The following is a 21,946-nucleotide window of genomic DNA, read 5'->3' as shown; positions in this document are numbered from 1 at the left end:
CTACCGTTGTCCTCGACGCCCTGACCCTGGGACACCCTGTCCCGCCAGCTGCCTGGCCCCAGGGACGGCGGGCAGGGCCCAGGCCCAGGGCTGCCGTGGACGCCCGACTCCCATCCGTGCCCGGGACCCGGGCTCCGATGTCCGGGCAGCAGCAGGGTCATGGAGCTCCAGAAGACCGGCCGGGCAGCAGCGCTGACCACCCCAGGCCCCTAGGAGGAGTGTCATGCCCCTGGTCTCCATGTCAGGGAAGCCTGATTCCTGTCTTACCTGGAGAACATGGGGGCTGGGGAGAGGGGTGCCCGGGCCCTGCGGCACCCCCCAGCTCACTGGTCCACAGGGGGCAGCTGACCTCCCAGAGCGTGACCCTGCCGTGGCGCCGGCTCTGCGTGCTGGTGGACGTGGGGCCTCAGGGAGGAGGCGTCCTAGCAGCACGCGAACACGGGCCGCCCTCCCCTGTGGGCACGCACAGAATCACCCCACGGCCGCCGGGACCTCCCAGCGTGGGGAGCACCTGTGGCCCCGCTCCCGGGGTGGGGCGAGGGGGGAGCTGCTGTTGAAATCCGCGGAATGAACGAATGAATGAGTGACCGCGCAGGTGCGGACCTGCAGGGGTCGGACGCCCGCAGGGGTGGGGGAGGGGCGGCCTTGCGGAGATGCAGCGCTGCCCGGGGGTCCCCGTCCCAGCCTTGGGGGTGGGGGCTGTGGGTGTGTCAGCCACAGAGGCTCTGGATGCCAGCGTGTCACCAGGGTGTCCCCACTGTCGCAGGGGAGTGACCGCTGTGGAGACGGGCGACGGGCCGCGGTCGCCGGGGACGGTGAGGGAGTTCCTCCTCTAGCACCTGAAGTCTTCGCCTTTGTCTGGAGCGGCTGGTGCAGCCTGGTGGCCGCGTCCCGGGCATGTCCGTTCCCAGCGGGGACCCGTGCTGTCTGCGGGGCTCACGCTCTCTTTTCTCTGTTCCTCAGGTCTCCTGACAGACGCAGCCCCAGAGGGGCCCCGGGAGTGGCCTTGGCTCCCTGGAGAGTCCACACCTCAGCCACGGTCCTCTGTCCGCTGTGGACTCCACCCGTCCTCCGCCATCTGCCCACCCTCCGTCTCTCTGTAGCCCGTCAAGGACAGCCTGCTTCCTCGGGGTCCCGAGCTGAGCGTGTGCGCCGCGGCGAGGAGTCTGGCCTGGGACACACAGCGGGGGCCGCGCCGGCTGTCCGTGGGAGCCCGGCCTCACCCGCCGTCCCTGGCCGCGGCCCGGGCAGAGCGTGCCCAGGAGGACGAGGGCGCGGCCGCAGGGGACGGCCGCCCAGCCAGCCCGGGAGAGGAGGACCGCGCCTGGCCCTCGGGCACAGAAGAGGCCTCTCCGTGTGCCCCAGACTGTCCGAATCACTTTTATTTTCGTATTTCAGTATACTCAATAGACCAAAGAGAAACATCTATTTTAACTCGGACTCGCCCTGGCCGTCTGCGTCCCCAGGCTCGGCCGGGGCCCGCGGGAGCAGAGACATGCCGGCGGGGCGCGGAGGACGGCCCCGGCAGAGGCCTCGCCGCCACGGACACCGCGGGGCGCGCTGAGAGGGGCCGAGCCGGCGGAGGACGCCGCGGCAGCCCCCAGGGCCCCGCCAGCGATGCCCCCACCCAGACCCGGCCGCGGGCCAGCGCGGCTCGCAGGGGACACAGAGCACCGCGCACCTGCTCCCTGTACCTAGCTGGACTTGACCGACTAAAATCACGTTCTGTTTTAACCAGTTAAACACGCCTCTCTACAGCTCATCTCCGGTAGTGGGGTAATCCAGTATCCGCCAAGAGCATGTTGGGTCTCCCGTGACCACTGTCCGCTCGACACAACCATTTAGCTCCAGAAAGCAAATTAAAGAAACCTGAAGTAACACTTGTTTGAAAGAGATCATTAAATGTATTTTGCAAAGCCTAAAGTTATATATTTAACAGTTTTTATATGTTGTATATTTGTAGAAAATCCTATTTAACAATTAATGTGGTAGCCCCCCCGGCCGGCCACGCAGCGGGAGGGGCACCTGCGTCTCCGGAGGGCTCGGGGCAGGGCCAGGGGGCTGGCGCGGAAGGGCAGGACTCCGGGGACAGCGGCCGAGGACACGCCTGACGTCACGGGAGCCGTGGCGGGTGCCCGGGGGTGGTGGCCGTCTGCACCGGCCCGGGTCCAGCTCGCTGAAGGGCGAGTGCGCCATCTCTCGGTCACGCCGCTTCCAACGGGTTTCGTGTCCCTTTCCCTGCCCCTCCCTGAGGGGCAGACCCTGAGGCCGCGGCCCCAGACCTCCTCTCCCTGTCCATGTCCCGCTCCCTCTCGGTCTTCACGTCTGGCGGCGGAGGGACTATGGCAGGCCGCCCTGCAGAGAATGGCAGGCGCCTGACCTTCCCACGCCCTGCTTGGAGCACGGGGTCGCCGGGCCCGGGGACGAGGGGACAGTCCGTGTCTCTGTCCCCGGCCGGGCCGCAGTCCCGCGGGGTCCTTCATCCTCCTGAGTTTGTGCTGAACTATATACTACCTGACGGTCCAATTAACAGGCCCACTATGCTAGTCCTATGCTACTAAAAAAAAAAAAAGAAAAGTAAAAAAAAAAAAAAAAAATAAGTATATAGAAGCTGTCCCAGCAACCCATAGACTGAAGATAGGAGAGAAGACCCATTTATTTAAGACCCGTTTCAGTGTCCATGAGTATTTAATTTCCCTTCCAGGTCGCCACGCAGCAGACGTCTGAGTGTCCTGGAGGGAGGGACAGGGCGGGCGCAGACTTCCCAGTGCAGACGGGGCGGGAGCCGCGATGGGGGGTCTCTGCCGCCTCCCTGAGCCTGTGTCTTCCCACGGCGAGTGTAGACCAGAGGCAGACGCCAGAGGTTGAGATGTTACAGCGTTTTTTTTCCTTGTTTTACAGTATTCAATTTTGTGTTGATTCAGCTAAATTATGAAAATAAAGAAAAAATCCTTTGGTAAGCATGGCTTTTGTTCACGGGCTGGGGTGTCCTGGGTTGGGGCCGTAGCAGGCGTGGCTGGGGGGACCTCCCTCCCGAACCTGCCCGGGGGCTCCTGGAGCCTGGCCCCGGCGCGCGGACCCTCCCCCGCCCCCGTGCGAGCACCGCCCCCCCACGTGGAGGCCAAGTCCCAGACACAGAAGCGGAGCCCCAAAGGAGACCCACGTCGCAAGGACCCCCTTTCCAGGACAATCTGCTCGGATCTGCAGAGGGATCTTTGGCCTCGGACCGTCCCTGCCGCCCAGAGTCCTCGGGCTGAACCCGGGTGGGACAGGGAAGCCGTATCCGTCCGTTTCAGGTGGCCTTTTACAAAGTAGGAGCCCTGGGAGCCCTGGCGGGGAGGGTCAGCCAAGGGCCATCTGGAGTCTGTGCCTGATTTTAAGGAGACGTCCCTGGCCTTTGGTGCCATCGTGGTGGCCACAGAGCGGGCTTGTCCTGGGAGGGAGGAAGGGGGCAGAATGCAGGACCAACAGCGGCCACAGGCCCCCCGGGCAGCGGGGACACGCTGTGGGGACGGCCGAGCTGGAGGTGCCCGAGGGGGTCCGTCCAGGGAGGAAATGCGGTCGGAGCAGGGGCTCCTGGGAGGCTCGGCCACCTGGGCTGTTTGCACAGCCGGGGGGCCCAACCTCACGGGGTGTGCTGCAGGGACGTGCACAAACTGTGAGGCTAGAGGAAAGGATAACAGGCGTCATGAGCAGGAGGGTCCGTCCGGAGAAGGATGGTCCCCTCCAGCCTGAGCCAGGAGGTTATCGGACAGACGGCCAGAACTCCCGGATCCTGACCTTCACCTAAGCATGGCTCTCCCCTCGTGCCCCGAGCCAGTGCGCCTCGTGGGGACAGGTGTCCTGTGAGTCCGTCTCCATGACCGGGGGAGACCCACCAAGCCTGCGGCCCGGCAGCAAAGGCTTCTGTGCGGAAGTAAACCTGCGCCGTCTCCTTCCGTCCATCGCTGTCTTGAGCCGTTGGCCTCCACCTGCTCCGGTAGCCAGCGGGACAGTCATGATTGCTGCCCACTCCCAGGCTGGAGAAAGTCCTCTCTCCCCGAACGGGCTGCGTGAGGCCCACCTCTGCTGTGGGCAAGGCCGCACGTGGTCTGCCCCGGAGCACTCGCTCTGTGGTGCCCCGTCCCAGCCGCGCTGTGAGCCGGGGCTGAGCGGGGCACGGAGGCTGCCGCAGGACAGCCTCGCACACCGCGGCCCCCGTCTGCCTCGCCCGTCTGCCTCCGACCAGGTGCTGACCTGAGCCTGGGCAGCAGGAGAGTGGGACGGCGCCTCTGCCTACCAACCAGGGTCAGGCACGACCCCGTGGTCAAGTGTCACCCTGTAACCGCAGACGGGGGTCCTCCTGTTCCAGCCCAGCTCCGGGACAGGCCAGACCGAGAGTGGACACCCTCAGCCTCTGGGGCAGAGAGCGCATCTGTGGCCTGAGTGGTATGCGCGTGCTGGCGTGTGTCCACGTGTGTGTCCACGAGACCCTTCTCACCACGACCTTCGTGTGCTGAGAACCTTGTGAGTCAGGGTTCCAAGGACAAGCCCCCACGACTCCTGACCACAAGGACCGCCAAGGTCAGGGACCTCAAGGTCACGCTCAGAGGCATCCACCCGGAGAGCTGCAGAGATGGGCTCTCCCGGGCTGGACGTGCCCTCGGAAGCTCAGGCTGCCCCGGGGATGTTGCCTGCCCACCAGGCGCCTCCCTCCACCCCTCATGGCTGCGTTCTCTCCTGCCGGGCGTCCCGTCCTGCTGGCGTTCAAGAAGCGACCACGTGGCCATCCTTGTCCTGAGTGGCCCTCACCCTGAGAAGCTGGGGCCCATGGCGCGGGAGCTTCTCTCGACAACTCCTCGCGGGATGTGAAGTCCAGAGCGTCTCAGGGTGCCGGGCTCAGCAAGAAGACATGGGGTCCCCCCGCCTCCCACCCCCGCCCCAGCTCTCCGGCCCTGAAGGTGGTCCCAGTCCCAGCAGGACCGGTGAGCAGGGTCCCGCGTGGCTGTGTGGGGTCCACAGACGGCCCCAGGGAGAAGTGATGCTGGCAGGGGGCACGGGCCGTTGCCACTCGGCAGAGAGGTCATGGGAGGAGAGCAGGGGTGAGGGGCCATGGGTGAGGGGCTGGCCGAGGTGAGACCGGGGACCTCTGGGGGCCGGGGGAGAACACCCCGCTGTCCCCACACACACACATCCTGACGTCCCCGCATCAGGGTCCGGCTGGCGGCCCGCGCCCCCGTGCCCACCAGCCCTCCCCAGCCCCTCACCGAGACTCACGGACGGCCTCCCCACCAAACGGAAACTCCACGAGGCCACACATCACACGGTGTTGCCCCTGACCTCTCGCTGGCATCCAGGGCGGGGAGGGACCCGCGGACACGCGGGAGAGGCTGCAGCAGATCAAGGCACCCAGGGCCCCGCCTCCCGCAGGCCCTTTGCTGATGCTGCGTTTGCTGGCGGCAGCGTCTCCACATGGCCTCGGCCTCCAAACAAGGTCCCGGCGGCTTGCTTGTGAGCCTCGTGGTCTGTTTCCAGGTGTCCGTGTGTCCGTCTGTCTTGGTCCCCATCCCCAGCGGCCTCACACCCGCACCTGACCACTCCGTCTGTGTGTCCAGCACCGGACACCACTGTGCCTCGGAAATGTCCCGTGGACATCCGTGGTTCTAGGCGCCCCGTTCCTGTGCTGGAGGGTCCACGTCTGTGGGCTTGTGCATCGCGTCCGTCCAGCCGCCTCCTGCAGGGGCTACACCGATGTTAAATGTCTCTTGTTCTTCCCTCGGCGCCCAGAGTCGTGGAATGACTCTCAAATACTCACCGCATTTATTTTCTTCTTTTGTGAATGTCACCCCTTCTCCCTCCCACCAGCGCCGCAGCGAGGGCACCCGTCTCCTTCCTGGGGGCGGAGCTGCCGTTGGTGTCGTCCTGCGGCCCCCGCCAGGACAGAGGAGCAAGCCCGGCCACGCCCCCAGGCCCGGCCTGTCCTCCCCCACCACGGCACCCGCACGCTCTGCAGAGGGCGGTGGTTTCTGTGCTCGAGAGATGAGAGGGAGGGTGTGCAGGGCGAGGCCCATGGGAGGGACAGGGCTGCCAGGGTCCCTGCCAGACGGCAGGCCACAGCTAATGACATCAGGGCGGGACAGGGAGCATGGCAGCAAGGGCATGTGGAAGGCCCAGGTTGCCTGGCCAGGGCCGGGGCCTCCAGGAGCCCGACTACTGTGTGCTCAAGGGGACTGCCGTTCACACAGGAGACACTGACCCACGCGGAAGCTCCCAGAACCCGCCCCCTGAGCCCAGCCTCAGTCCTGGGAATAGAGCAGAAGGAAAGCTCCCACTGCCAGGGAGATAGTATGATGCATGCTGAGCCCACGGTCACGGCCGGGGCTCTGGAGAGAGGTGGGGAGAGTGATGCTCTGTCTGACACTGCAAAGACCTCGGCCCGGTCCGCTCCCAGCCAGAGGGTGGCCGCATGGCCGGTTGGCAAAGCCCTTGACTTCCCTCCCTCCCTGGGAGGGCAGGGGCATCTCAGCCCGTGGGCGACAAGTGCAGGTCGGCGGGCACATCCAGGGCTGGCCCTGCCTTTCCAAGGACAGGACGGACCCAGATGCCCCTCCAGCTCTGCGTGGGCCGCGCTAACGGGGATCCCAGGACCCACCCCAGGGGACGAGGCCCGCGACACCGGGCAGACGGGATGGGCTGGCTTCCCTTCCAGCGTTCGGAGGAGCCCTAAACTCACGTGCAGAGTCCTGGCCCCGTGTCCTCCCGCAGACGTGTCCCTGAAGAGCAGCACCACATGCTACCAGGGCTCCCAGAGCCCGGGTCACTGGGATAGGTTCAGTCGGGACCGGAGAAGGTGGACCCACACCAGGCCAAAGCCCAGTGGAGCCTGGAGCTCTTGCCAACAGTGGACGCTCATAGGAACCCCAGTGTCCCCCTTTTGGCTTCCCTTTCTGCCCAGTCTGGTTGGAGGAAGAAACGAGCTTGGGTTTCGTAAGCATTAAGGAAGCACCTCAGTCTTCTAGAAATGACGTCATCTTCCTGGAGCAGCTGAGATGGGCTGTTCTTGTTGGGGTGGTGGGGACGTCCCCCAGGGGTCACCCCGGGCTGCTCTGGGGTGGCCCCAGCTCTTCCCCCTCCCTGGACCAGCCGAGGATCCGAACAAGGAGCCTCCGCCGCTCTGGGCCAGCGAACGTGGGACAGTAGGACTAAGGGCAGGTGAAGATGGGCACAGAGAGTGGCCGCGGCGAGCCGAGAGCCACGGCAGGCCCCGGCGGAGAGCGGAGCCGCACGGCCTCCAGCCTGATGTACTCTCCGTCCGCCCAGGGTTTCCGCGGCGGTCGTCAGCTCCCATTTCAGGGACCGACATCACTAACCGCACGTATGACACACTCACTAATGAAATCGATCTGGTCAAGTCATCAGTTTAATTCCTAAAACGTAACCAATTTCACCCACGCGGAGGCTCCCGAGCAGGGAGGCCGAACGTCGTAAGTCACTGGGAGAGAACGAGCTTCTGACTTCCAAATAGTTAAACTTACTTTTCTGCTTTGAATTCGCAAACCACCCGTTCATTAGGCCCACAGAGCCCCTAAATCACCGGGTCTGGGGCGGGAGGGGGACAGTGTCGGAGCGGGGGTGGGGGTCCTCGTGGGGAGTCCCGGGGCGGTGCCTGCTGCAGCCTCCGCCAACCGCGGGTACAGGTCGGCTTCCAGGGAGCAGGAGGACAGGGGCCAGCAGGGGTCAAAGACCCTTCTAACCCCACGGATGCCAGTGGGAGCGTCCCTGGGGACCCTCTGTGCCCCTACGGGAGGAGGTCAAGGTTACTTTCATCCAGAAAAGCCTGCTTTTGCTTGTGGGGGCTTTGGTTTCAATATTCCGTATTCAAGGCCAAAGGCCCCAGGACCGGAATCCGGAGTGGCTCCTTATCGCCTCTCTCTGCAGCCCCCAGGGTGCAGCCCTCGGCCCCAATGACCCCACCCTGCAGGAACCGGGACCCCTCCCTCGGTGAAGACCAGCAGGAGGGGGCCCGTGGGCAGGTGGGCTCTGCCCCAGGAGGGGCTGGGTTCACTCAAGGGCGAGGGCAATGTCAGGGCCAAATGTCATTCTGCAAAGTTCTCAGCAGAGGAAGGGAGCCAGGGGTATCACTTTTCTGGACAATATTGTTTGCAAACGGCCCTTCTGGGGCCCCTCTGGAGGGAGGGCATCAGGCCAGGCCACCCACTGCCCCAGGGAACAGACCCCTCCCAGGGAGCCGATGGGTTGGTGAGACGTTGGCCGCAGCCACTCAGTTGGGGTGTCCATCAGTGGGTTCTTGCTCCGAAGGTGATGTCACAGGGTGGGGAGCCCCCGTGGGTATGGCCGTCCAGGTGGTCCTCTGTGACCAGACATGAGGGATCGAGGGGCATTTCTGGAGGAAGCAGCAGCAGGTGCAAAGGCCCTGAGGCAGGGTCGAGCCTATGACAGGGGTCTGCTCCTTGGGGTCCACAGTACGGGAAGCTCCATCTACCTGCTTGGTGTGGGACTGACCCTGCGTCCCCTAGGCTGGGACGAACATTGCAGTGGACGGACAAGGTGATCAAGGGCAGAGATGAGACTGAAAAATGCTTTCCTTCGTAACAGTCTTCTTTTCGTTTGCTCATAAATGTCTGAGTGATCCTTGCTGGGGCATAAAAAATGCCATCTTTGGTATTTGCTGAGAGCAGATCTCAGACTCTTTCAGCAAAGTCACCGGCATCATTTTATCATTTTATGGACATATAAACCGCAGCCTTCGGCTTCCCGGGGTGTTGGCCACTGCGGAGACGCCTCAGAAACACATTCTTGCTGTCCACGTCCCTGGGCCTGAGTTCCTGAAAAGGCAGGGCTTGTGAGAAGGATGAGGGGCACCTGCGGTCCTGGCCACACTGCTGGAAGGTGGGACGCGTGTGATTTCCCAGGAATTGGGCCTCTGGGCCCCTGGCGGTCCTGTCCCCGATCTGGGCCCTGCGCTCATAATGACAGCAGAAGGGGTCTGGGAGCATCAGGACCCCAGCCCCAGCCCTGGCTCTGCTGGAGAACCTGGGCCCCTTGGGCAGCCGTGGAATCGGTTTCCTGGCCCTTCCTTCCTCCCAGGAGGGATGAGAGCAACCGTCCCGCCCGTCACACACTGCAGACTCTTCCTCCAAAGGACGGGTCAGCCCAGGAAGTGGTCCGAGAGGGTCCGGGAGGGTCAGGAAGAACTGGAGGGCGATGGAAGGCGGAGATGTTGGCAGAAGGACCTGGCGATGGGTCCGTCCTGGGGTAACTGTTACACGGTGCGAACCCAGTTCTTCAAAGAAACCATTCAAGGCTCTGGGGCGGACGGATAAACGCAGGAAGAAGTTGAGCAGGATCTGCTTTTGCAAGGACGTTACCAGGTCGGGCAAGAACCGCAACATTGTATCTTTCTCGCCGGGGGCTGCTCCCCAAACCCCCGCTGTGCTGGCAGAGGAGCCCGGCCCTGCCGGCTTGAGGCAGCAGGTGTCGGAGCGCAGAGCTGTGGGCCAGCCGCCGGTGTCAAGGGGATGCCTGCCCACAGCGGGGCCCAGAGGGGTCAAGATCCAAAATCTATGAACTTCACCCAGACCCCAGCAGAGCGGCACCCGGGCAGAGGCGGACGGGAAATGACTCTGGCGATGGGCACAAGAGTTCTGTGTCTCCGGTCAAGGGCGTCCCTGCTCGCCACCTGCCGGGCAGCCCAGGGAGGACGTTCTGACTTGCGGCGGCGTCGAGGGAGGGGTGCAGGGTGGCCAGAGGAAGTGAAGGTTGAGGCTAGTCTCAGTGCAAGAGACTGTGAGAGTGGGCGAGCCCGCAGATCCAGGTACAAATCCTGTCCAGATGCTCGGGGTAGGATCCCCACGCAGGGGGAGGACGCGCGCAGCGGTCCAGCGCACTGGAAACCAAAACCAGCAACAGCCCTAAGCAGAGACATGGGCCGCTGCGTATTTCCAGAAGACGCATTTCGTGCTCCAAGATAACGGCCTCTGTGGCAAAAAGCAATAATCCCCCGAAGAACACAGACATTCAGAGTGTCCACAACATAGTAAATAGAATGATGATCTCCCCACCAAGATTTTAAGGAGCAGTTAAGTGTGATCCTGTGTTTAGGGGGAAAAAATCAGGCCAAGAGACCAGCCGTAAGCCAGCCCTGATGGTGCATTTAGCAAAGGTTTCAAAGTAGGTCTTGTAAATAGATATAATGAGTAAAGGGAAATGTGGTTTTCATGAGTGAAGAGGTAGAGAATTTCAGCAGAGAAGTGGAATTTTTTTAAGTGGAATGGTAGCTCTCGAGGTAAAAAGTACAATATCAGGAAATAAATGGGAAATTTTACGTGATGGGCCCCCAGCGGATTGTAGAAAACACGAGAGAAGCAGGGAACCGGAAGATAAAGCAATAAAAATGATCCAATCTGAGAGACAGAAAAATGATGGAAGAAAATCGTCACCACTTCTGAGAGCTTCGGATCAACGTCAACCAGGCCAGCACAGTGGGATCAGAGCCCTGGACACAAGAGAAAATTCGCTGCAGGAAACGCACAGGAAGAAGCGATGGCCAAGATTCCGCACATTCGAGGAAAGCGTGGACATCGGGACCCACGACCCAAAGCAGCACAAACACAAGAAACCACCACCAAGAACGCGCCAGTCCAACCCCCAAAAGACGGAGACGAGACGAGGCCCGAGAGCACAGGAGAAGGGGGACGCCCGCCGCACATGGGACGGGACGCCGTGAGCGATGGCACCCACGGAGCAGATGCCTCCACAGTGTGGAGGGCAGAACCTGCCAACCAAAACCCCTCCATCCCCCAAAACGATTCTTCTGAAGAGAACGTGAAATCAGCACATTTCCAGTAAAACAAAGCTGAGAATGGTCCCTGGGCGGGTGCGTCATTGCAGGAACTCCGGAGCGTGACACACGGATAAATGAGTACGTGTGTGCGTCATCGCCCGCTTTCTGTAGGAAACACGGCTGCTTGAGTCACCGTACCGCTGGCTTTAGGCATGTAGAGGCTCTATTGATTGTGTTATGTAGGCATTTAGCCCAAGCAATGAACGGTACAGAGAGAAAATATTCTGTCCCAAGGTCCCCATGTTTTTCAGAAGTAGAGAATTCAATGCTGACCGTAAACTGGTGATGCCATGTCGTCATCCCCGGGAAAACCGCTAGAAAGCGACGCCAAGGTGTTTTACAGAAAAGGCGGAGAGCGGAAGGAACGTGGTAAGCTGAAAATATCTGCTGACCGCCCAGGAAGGCAGGAAAGGGAAACGTAGAAAGAAAAATGAGATGAGGCCAGAGAAAAGAAATCACGAGGGGACCACGGACTCCGGGCCGGGCGGCCGCGACGTCGGGAAAGCAGAACAAACACCCCGTCAAAGAGCGAGAACGGACGGGGGCAGGGGCACAACACGCCCTCGGCAGCTTCGCCACGAAGGCAGCCTCGCGGAGGGGAGACGGAGGGCACGGATCGGGGCGACCGGAGCGCGAGAAGCCTGGCGTGGGCGGCGCCCGGGCGGCTCAGGCAGGTGAGCCTCCTACGCTCGATTCGGCTCCGCTCACAATCTCGGGTCCCGAATCGGGCTGTGCGCTGGGCTTGGACTCCGCGCGGGACTCTCTCCAGTCCCCCTGCCCTTCCTCCGGGCGCCCTCTCCAGCTCCTCTCTCTCCTCTGTCTTATGAAAGAGAAGGAGAAGGAGAAGAAGAAGTCTGGGGTGGGTGTTAGCAGCAGAGCAAACAGACTTTCGGAGGAGGACGCGCGGTGACTGCAGCCAGCAGGGGCGTAGATGATAGTAACATAGTAACAAAGTGTCCATTCGGCAGGAGAATAAGAGTGACAGCTCGTGTACAACATGTACATCCGCGGGAGTACATGAACGTACGTGAAACAAGAACCCACGGAATGGGAAGGAAACCGACGGGGGGTTTCCTCTATCGGGGGTTACCCTGCTCCTCTATCAGCAACCGATGCTGGGAACAGACCGCACGCCCGCGGCTGAGGTCTGATGGAAGTCTGTGGAACCTTCCGCGCCCCCGGGAACGAGCACCCAGGAGCAGCAGGGGCACGTGACCGCAGGGGGCCCTGACGTCCCAATCGCCAAGCCGCACTCAGAAGGGCTGGACTACGTCTGAGCAGTCTTTGTTGGGTCTTAGCAATTCTGGGATAAAGAGATCGTTAACGTTGCACACGGTCTTCAACACACTTGGAAGATGAACCAAGGACAAAGATGAGAACACAACGCCAGTCTCAGAACATGCCCAAGAATGAGCGTCACAGTGTATGTTCTCGGACCCTGTGACTGCCCAGGAGTCCGTTAGAAATGGATGAGGAAATGATGTCTGGCAAAGTCTCGAATATTCGGAAATGCCTTCTAAACAATCCATGGGTAAGGGGCGGGGAGAAGGAGAAAATATAAACGTTATACGTTAAATTGAATTAATTTAAATATTTGTATTTCAGTGGTAACCAAAGCACAAAACACTAAAACCCTTGCAGGTGGCTAATGCTTCGAGAAACGACACAGCTTTGAAGGCGTCTAAGGAAAGCCGCGGAAAGTCTGCAGTGATGTAAGCGTCCACCGTAGGCAGCTAGAAGGAGGAGCAGCGTAAACCGAGTGTGAGAAGAACAAAGAAACACCACAGAGAACAGACGCGTCGGTCGGTGAAAAGGAAAAACAACAGAGGAGGGAAGCAGTGAGGCCCAGAGCGGGGCTTTCGGCAGTGGGTGTCCCACGTCGTGACCGACGGGTCACTAACGGCTCCACCCTCGTGGCTGCATCCAAGCCCGCCTGCTTCCCAAAGGCTGCATCCCTGGGTACAGCCGCCCTGGGGTTAGGACCTGGGTCTGGGAACCTGGAGGGGACCCAGCCGCTCGCTCAGCCACAGCCAAGCAGGGCCAGAGCCCCGAGGGCCCTCCTCTCCCTCACCCTCCCTCCTGCCTGCTTTCTGTTCCCATCGCCCGTCATCGTCCCCCCCCTTCTTCTGGGTTTGCTCTGCTCTTGTTTTCTGGACGACTGAGGTCAACGTTTACAGGTTTCATTTTGGGCTTTTCTGCTTTTCTAACGTAAGGGCTTAAAGCTGTGCGCGTCCCTCCCAGCGTTGGTTTTGAGGCATTGGCCTCATTTTGACCTTCTGAATTTTCATAATTGTCCTGTTCAGAACATTTTTCCAATCTCCATGGTTATTTCTTTCTGACCCACGCATTGTTCAGAAATGTGTTGTTTAATTTCTAAGATCTTGGGGATTTTTTAGATACGTTAGTATAAGTGTCATCTAAGACACTTCTAAGACACATCTAAGACACGGCATCGGGGTGACGGAAAGTGTCCCGGTGATTTCTGTACCCTTAAAAATACAGGGAGGTGCCTGTCTTCTGGCCCTCACATGCTCTCTCTTGGTGGATGTACTATATTAATTTGAAATAAATGTCTATTTTGTAAATGTTGGCTTCGTGCTTTGTGAATACCAAGTGGACCAAGGTGGTTGGTGATTTTCTGCCAAGTTCTCTTGAATTTGCTGGAAGACAAACGTTCACATCCTCTGCTATGGATACGAAAGTGCTCACGTTCCCTTTAACCCTGGTATTTATTGTTGAATGTCTGTAAGATCGATCAGATGAACACGTTCCATTTCCTTATTCGAATCCCGCATGTCTTCGCTGTTTCCGTGTGGAGCTGTTTTATGAATCCCTGAGATGGGGTGGACGTCTCGTCCTTGATCGTGGGTCTGTACTTTTCCGTTCGATTTTGTATGAATGTTTGTTTCAGTACCCAAAGTCTCTGTTATTATCATAGAGATTTCTAATTTTTGTCTCTTCTGAACAATGGACCCTTCTGTCATTCGCTCGAGGTCTGTCGTCAGCTCAGGCAATGCTGACCCAGTCCGTGTCCTCTGAAACTCGCACGTGCCCCCTCCCCCGCCTTCATGTGCTTATGACACACGCTACGTCTGCTCAGAAGCACGTGGGTCGTGCACAGATTGGGTGCCCCGTCTCCAGCTCTCTTTCCTCTGCTCTGGCTCTTTACCCATCCCTGCTGGAAGTTTCCCAGACTTTCTCCCCAGTTCCCAGGGCAGAAAGAGCCTCAGGGACAAGCTGTCACTGGTCCACGGCTGTGCCCACACTCAGGACGAGACTCTGGAGCCCAGAGGGTCTCCCCGGGTCAGTGACGTGTCCGTGCTCTGAGGTCTCTGCACCGTCCCCTGCCTCCTGCTCACTCTGAGCATCCTCAGCTGGCTGCATTTTGCGTTTGCCCGGGTTCCTCGTTCTTACTAGCAGGAGGACCCGTCTGCAGGGGCTCCCTCTGCCACACCAGAAGCATTAGCTCACCGAGCCCTGATGGGTGCTGTTTGTATCACAGATCAGCTCTCGATCGTCTTCCATTTTCATTGTTACTACAGATCTCACGCAGAAGTTACTTAGCAATGGTCTTTCCACTTCTAAAGTTACGAGTGATTTTTAATTTATCTTTTTGTTTTTACATTTTCCCGACTGTGTGGCAGTCAGAGGTCTCACTGTGCCTTCTAGGTACATCTAGTTGGATAACCCGGTCCTCTTCACGGCCTCATGTGTGATTGCCTTTTGTGATTTTTCCCTGTGTGCTTGGAAAAACCATTTATTCTTCACGTGTTGGTTCCCTGAGTCAAATCTGGACCTTCTGCTCTCTTCCCAGCCTTTAAAAAGGGGGCGTGAAATCCACAGCATGACGGGTTAGGACAGACTTCTCCCACGGGGTCTGCTCGTTTCTCCATACATCTGGGGGCTCTTTTACGAACAGGAAGTGTGATAAATGTTGCCGTGTTATGTCATCACGTTAGAACTTTTATCTTTATGTTGTGATCCTCTCTGTTACAAATAGTACTCCGTGCTGAGGTTCATTTCCTATTGTTTGCATAGTTCTGCCGGGTTCCTTGGGTCGGCGTCGTACCATCTCACTTTGCGCCCTTCCAGGGGTATGACCCAGACACCCACGCACACAGCATGGATCCGAGCACCATGTGTGAATCTCAGGCGCTCCAGTTCCACAGAAAATCTTGCAGAAAATTGACGAGGAAGGCATTGAGCGTACGGAGTAAGGAGGGAAACTGACATCTTTAAGGAATTGAGACTTTACATAAATTAACATCACAGATCTCTTCATCTATTCAGATTTTCTCATTGTCCTTCAATACTTCCATGTTATTAATTTCTCCTTAAAAGACTTTTACGTCTGAAGGCTTTATTCCTTTTAGCTTTACACAAAGCATTTCGCAAACTTTTGTTAATTTGAATAACATATCTGTTGACATGCTGATATTGTCTGGCCACAATGTCCGTATTTTTTTTTTTTTTACAATGTCCGTATTTTTAAGTTTAAATTTTATATTTTATTTTTATGTTTAAATTGTATATCTTTTATTCATTTTTCTTGTCTTACTCCCCCAGATTAGTCTTAGCTTGCCCAGGTTTTAAAGAGAACGTATCTACAAGTTGTATCCTGACATTTGCTGTTGATTTTGTAGACAACCTACATCAAGTGAAGAGATTTGATAGTTTTCTCAGAGCTTTTATCAAGAATGGGGTTAAACTGTTAAAAATGTGCTTTCCTGCATCTTTTCCAATAATTGTACAGTTTTTCTGTGGTGAATTACAGCATGAAGTGTTAATGCATTCCTTTTACTCTTAAGAAAACTCAGTTTGGTCATGAGTAATTTTTAATGGATTACTGCATTTGAATTGTTAATATTTTGATTGATTTTTAAAAATCTATCCTCCTAAGTTACACTGACCTACAGGATTGTGGAGTTTTTTTGCTTTTTTTTTTCTTATACTGTCCTTACCTGGCTTGGGATCAAGATTATACTCACCTCATAAAATGAGTTCTTTCATTTTTTATTGTCTGGAAAATTCTTTATGAAATTGGAATGATCTGTTCATTGACTATTTGGTAGAAGTCACCCATAAAACCATCTGTGCCTCTTCTTAAATTGAAAATACAGTGTGGGCGGCCTCTAAAATACTCGCCCGGTTTCTCTAATGACTACAGGTCTATGGGGGCTTGCCATTTCTTTTTTGGGTCATTTTTTGGAGGTTATACTTTCCAACAATTTTTTAGCTTATTCAAGTTTGCACATTTACCAGTGGAAATTTGTTTGTAGAGTTCTCCCTTCCTCACCCTCGTCCCTGGGACACTTATCGCCCATTCCACACCGTGCAGGCAGGGTCTGGAGAACAGCAGAACATGGTACATCATCCTTCCAGATCTGCGTTAGGAATCAGGTCCCCACAGTCCTTCGGAAGCCCTGTGCTAGTCCCCTGGTATCCTGGCTCTGACTCTGTGGAAATCATTTTCTTATGTTTCTTTATAATTTTGTGGTCTAACAAAGTATCCATAAACATTATATCGTTTAGTTTAAGATATGAGTATTAGAGACAAAACGGGCTTTACGGGCAAAGAGTAGTATCGGTCCTGCGTAGGTGAAGGGGCCCAAGGAAACCAGTGGAAGAGAACGTCCAGGTGGAAGCCTGGTTTGGGGTCTTGGGGTCTTGATCCGAGGCTTCTGTAGGATTCCAGGAGCAGGTCATGTGTGAGGCTGGAACCCGAGGGCCCACCATGGTTGAGGCACCTGGAGGGGCTGCGGTAAGTCCGGAAGCTGCAGGTCCTGGAGGAACGCGCACGGGAACTGCGCTGGCCACGTCCTCCAGCTCCCAGGAGCCAGTCAAGGCAGACGCGTGTGTGGGGTGGGATGCGAACCCTTAGCTGACCCGGAATCCAGGGCTGGAGAGGAGAGCACACAGCCAACGGGGCCACCGAGAAGAGTCTTGACAGACACCCCAGGACTACGGCACTGGGCTAAAGGGAAGGCACGGTGATGGCGGAGGTTCTGGGTTAACAGTAAAACGCCCGTTGGTGGGGCTTGCTCCAGCTGGGGTGGGTAACGTCTGCATCCAACGAGCAGCTGTCCCCACCAGACGATCCTCCACCAGCCACCCAAGCGTGGCGGCCACCGTCCCCCCACGCTGGATCCCCCGTGACCTGAAGCCCACGTGCCCCTCTCTGGGTCTGCCCGTCAGCTTGTGGGGCACCTCCCGAGAAGGAGCCATCGAGCACTGCCTTGAGACCCACACCTATCCACAGGAACTCGCAACTTCATCCACACAGTCTGTGTGTTTTATTATTGACTCTTAAAACATAGTTAAGCATTTGACTAAGTAAAGAAATTCTGGTGGAAACCATTTCCCTTCTGACTCCTGAAGGTAAAGCTTCATTGTCTTAGTTTCTGGGTTGCTCTGAGGAACCCAAAGCCATTCCGATTCCCCGTCCTTTATCCGACCTTGTCTGAAGCAGCATGTCTTTGTCCTCTGTTTTAAAACCTCACAAAGATGAGCCCGGGGGTGGATCTGCCTCTTCAGTGGGACTTTCCAATCCATGTCTGAGAGCGCTCTGAAAACATGTTGGACGACTTCCTGTCTTCTGTAAACTCTATTATTTGGGCGTTGGACCTTCTGGACTGGTCTTCAAATTTCATTTCTTCACTTCATCTGTTTGTTTGTATCTCTGCTAGGTTTTTATGAGGTCGTCTCAGCTCCGTCCTGCAGATTTCCATGGGGTTTTCCATGTTGGCTGCCGTGTTCTCAGTACCCGGTGGCAGCGATGCCGTTGCTGTCCGAATCTGCTCTCCTTGCGCCGACAGCCGCGCTCTGATGCCCCGCTGCGGGCTTCTCCCGATCTCTCTGGGGTATTGGATGACTTTCCTGAGAATCTGCCCTCTGGAAAGCGCCTCTGTGGTGTGTTTCTGCCTGCGTTGTCCTCTCCCCTCCATGCGGGAGACCTTCCCTACAGCTGACCGGGGGCTCCTGGTCTAGGGAGTCGTTTGGAATCTCTGTTCCGATGAAGTCACTGACTCAGAATTTCGCTACCAGGGGGCTGGGATGGGCTTCCTGCTGGAAGACCCCTGCCCGGGGTCTGTTCTCTCGGTTCTTCTCTTGGGTCACTCTTACTCCCCAGAAAACGGTCTTCTCATTTTTGCCGAAAAGGGAAGGTGTGTCTGCCAGGTTTGGTTCTTTGAGGGTTTTTTGTTTGTTTCTTTTCTTTTTTTTTTTAAGATTTTATTTATTTATTTGACAGAGAGAGATCACAAGTAGGCAGAGAGGCAGGAAGAGAGAGTGAGAGGGAAGCAGGCTCCCCGCTGAGCAGAGAGCCCGATGTGGGGCTCGATCCCAGGACCCTGAGATCATGACCTGAGCCAAAGGCAGAGGCTTTAATTCACTGAGCCGCCCAGGCGCCCCTGTTTATTTTCTTTTTTGTACGGTTTTTATCCTCTCAGTTGTGCTGTGTGGAGAAGACACACCTCCAGACCCCAGCGGGTGCAGGAAGCTGTGAGGTGGGAGTGGAAAGCTGGAACCCGCCGGATTTCAGATTTCGGATTTCACAGTGTCCTCTAGCCCCCTCTCTGCCCCAGGTCCAGGTGGGGCTGGTGCTGGAGCCTCCAGGGCCTGGGGGGAGGGGTCTTCCCTCCCTCCCTCCTCCCCCCTGCCCCTGTTCCCTTCCCTCCCCTCCCCCCCACCCTCCCTCATTTCTTTCCCTCCCTTTCCCTCCCCCACCCCTCCCCCTTCCTTCCCTTTGAATTCTCTCAGAAAATCAGTTTGCTCCTGGCCACTGCCTGCGATTCAGACTTCTCTGGCTCCCTCCATTAGTTATTACTCATGGGTCCGTTTCTCAGCTTCAAAAAATGTGTTCCTTTTCTTACCATCTGTTAAGATTTTTTGAAAAGATTTTCAGATTTAAAAAAAAAGAAGTTTACAGTATTAGGGGAGTTTCGGGGACGTTGCCCAACAATGGAATGTGTGATGTACCATCTTACTCCGGAAGCTGTCTGGTCTTTACAGAAACAACAGGACCGCACCACCGGTGCAGGTGTGACGCTCTCTGGTGTTCCTGACCGCGGTTTCCGTCTCTGAACATGCACCAGTGGGGGGTTTTAAAATACATTTCACGGAGGTTGTCAGTGTTGATCTTTCTTTCTTTTTTCCTCAAAAGCCTAGATTTCAGATCTTGACGTCCTTCAGTGTTTTGAGTTTGACTTTGATTTTAAGTTCCACGCTTTCTAAATGGCCTTTATTCTTAGTTTTTGGTATTCACACCATTGTTTTTGTTATTTTTCGTAACTCTCGGTTCTCACTCTTTCTTCTTCCCAACATGAGCATTTCAGACTACAAAGTTTCCTCCAGTTTCACCTCAGCGGCTGCCAGGGTGCCTGGGCACATGGCGTTTCCTGACTATTGAGAGACACGTGTTACGTAACTTCCATTACGACTTACTCTTCAGACTATAAGTAATCAAAAATAAGTTTCTTTAACTTTTTCTCACAGAGAGAAATTTTTATTGAGGTAATTCAAGATTCACATGCCGTGGGAAGGAATGACACAGACCAATCTCGGGTACATTTTGCCTTGTTTTCTCCACGGAACCATCACACGGAACCATGCGAAACTGTAGCGCTGGATAACAACTGAGTGATACAATCCACAGATCTCACGTGGCCCCGTGGTCTCCTGAGCTGAAGATGGTGGACAGCCACTCTTCACTCAGTCTCCAGGTGCCTCCCCTGTGCCCGCTACTTGGTGGGTTGTGTTACCACGGCTACGTGGCTCGAGCTCGTACCACCGATCCCATATCCATCACCTGCTCACTTGTGTCAGCCTTACTACTAGGTGTCCGAGGGTCCCCAAGGGGCCCGTCACCAGCGCAGCTTGTCACAGCTTCTTCACTCAGCTCCTCGCTGGCTAGCTTGGGTCTTTAGGAAAGTCGAGGAGAGATTTCTTATTTGAGAAAAGATCTGTTCTTTGCTTTTGACTCAAATAACCATTTAGCTGGGTATAAAATCATGTGTGATGGTTTCTTTCCCTGAGATCTTTGCGGAGGTTGGGTTGCGCGCTCCCCACGTTGAAGGCTCCCGTGGAGAAGTCCTGAGACAGCTCAGCGTTTCCCCCGAATCTGTGGGGGATCGGTGGATAGGATCGCTTACAAATCCCGGATCTCACGTCCTCCTCGTCTGTGGATATTGGAAATCGCCCTGACCTCATACGGCGCTCGTGTTCTTTCTCATACATAAACAGCGGAACAAATTGTTTCATTTTGCTCAAGTTTCCCCTGGCTACCGCTGTTCATCCTTGAGATGCTTCCAAGAGGGACTTCTCAGTGACGCTCACTTCTCCTGCCCTCTGCCATCCCTTGCCGAAGTCCGGTGATCAATTTCCAGCTCGTTTTTCTCTTTGATTACCACTTCCATTGCTCTTTCGTGTCTTGGCTTTCAGTTCCTCACTCGTTGCAACTTTTTTCGTTTTTGTTTTCTCAACTGGGGTCTCTAAATCCGTGAGATACTATCTTTCCTTGATTATATTTGTCACTATTGGTTTTCTGTCCAAATTTTTCCATTGTACATTTTCAGGTTCCTCCTCTATGTCAATCCTAAATGTTCTTGTTATTTTGATTTGAACAAGGAGGGCGAATTCCAAGCCAGACGTCTGTAGAGGGACACGGTGGGCCGGGGTCTGTGGTGCGTGGCTGGCTATGTCCCATGTGATGGTGGGTGGCCAGCACGCACGTGACATTGTGTGCAACACTGGTCTGCACGGGACGTCTTCTCTCAACGGCAGTGCTTTCAGAGCCATTTCCCACCTTCAATCTTCCTTCTTTGATCCACGTTGGACTGGCAGCCTCTTACGAAGGTGGCAGCCGACCCTTCCTTTACTGCAAATGTCATGACCCTGTATGAGTCAGGGGTTACGGGGAGCCTGTGTGGCCAGCCCGGGGCTCCTTTGTATCCTCTCCTACGAGAAGCTGCCCTTACGTGCTGCCTGCTTCGAAAACGTGTGCTGTGCAGGTTCCCCCGAGGTCTGCAGAAGCCGGGGAGGGGACCCTTATCCTACCTAGTTGCTGACCCCCGTGATCAAATATCGTAAGTACAAGGGACTCCAAAGTAATCACTGCCCCCGCATTGCAGGAGGCTATGTTCCCCCCGTTCCCTTCTCTCCGGTTCTTGTTTGTGTCAGAAGGAAGGGCAGCCCGCTGCCTGGAGGGGTGACCCCCAGAGCAGGACATTTATACATTTTCATGTGTGTTTGGGAGGTGGAGCCCTCTGGACCCGACAGGGTCTCACAGAAGTCAGGGTTAGAGGGCAGAACCCAGCACGGCTGCCCCCTCCCCTCCCAGTCTTGGGCACTGAGGGTGCAGAAGGGATGATGCGGCCCCACCAGCTCCTTCCCGAGGCCGACATTGCTGTCGGATGGGCAGAGGCGCCAGGAACACGGAGCGGGGGCAGGGTGGGGTGTTAGGGCACTTACATGAGACCAAAGGAAAGGAGGTGTGGGGCTAACGGGGCTCAGGTAGATGGAGCACAGGGGCAAAGGGCTCGGGGGGAAGGGGCCTCTGTGCTCCAGGCAAACCCAGGAGGCAGGAGTGAACGGCCGGGGGGGGTTCACAGGGGAGGCAGAAGGGGGTGAGGTCAGAGGATTCATGGGGTGGATCCTAGGGGGCTGGGGACCATGGCAGGACCCTGGGGGGCTGGGGACCATGGCAGGACCCCAGCTGTGACTGCGTGAGTGGAGGCCGGGGAGGGCTTGAAGCGGAAGCAGCACACTCCAACGGCGCCGTCACGGGCTCGCCGGTCATGTGGGTCACAGACCTCAGGGACCCCGGGAGGAGCAGGGAGGGGGCGGCAAGGCCCATGTGCACCCACAGAATTCCCCGGAGGCCCGGGCCTGTGGCCTCACTGACCAGTGCCCCGCGGGGAGAGAAGGCAGAGGACGGGGTGCTGCCCCCTGAGCTGGGACAGATGTGGACGCGGGGGAGTTCGCCCCGCCGCTCCGGCACCGAGGAGCCCCTTCACCGTGCGATGGCGGCTGATGTGAAATCATAAAATGGGCCATTTGCCTTTATCTTCCTGTAACCTTGGACTTCGCAAAACTCTTACTTGCAAT

The 21,946-nt window shown here is 56.8% G+C and overlaps 1 protein-coding gene across 2 annotated transcripts in view; it reads left to right on the top strand.

The window, feature by feature from the left end:
• TAFA5 (TAFA chemokine like family member 5) overlaps window positions 1-2,617 on the top strand; it is a 166,912-nt gene extending 164,295 nt beyond the window's left edge. For both annotated transcript variants that reach the window (XM_046010648.1, XM_046010649.1), the window contains exon 4: window positions 964-2,617. In XM_046010648.1, the coding sequence (XP_045866604.1) occupies window positions 964-972 (9 nt within the window). In that variant the 3' untranslated portion in view covers window positions 973-2,617. The remainder of the gene's footprint in view (window positions 1-963) is intronic.
• Window positions 2,618-21,946: the final 19,329 nt, after the last annotated feature.

The sequence above is a fragment of the Meles meles genome, chromosome 7 (assembly GCF_922984935.1).
Source record: "Meles meles chromosome 7, mMelMel3.1 paternal haplotype, whole genome shotgun sequence".
Classification (NCBI taxonomy): Eukaryota; Metazoa; Chordata; class Mammalia; order Carnivora; family Mustelidae; genus Meles; species Meles meles.
Note: the sequence above shows the minus strand (reverse complement) of the source record. Positions and strands in the feature narration are given on the sequence as shown.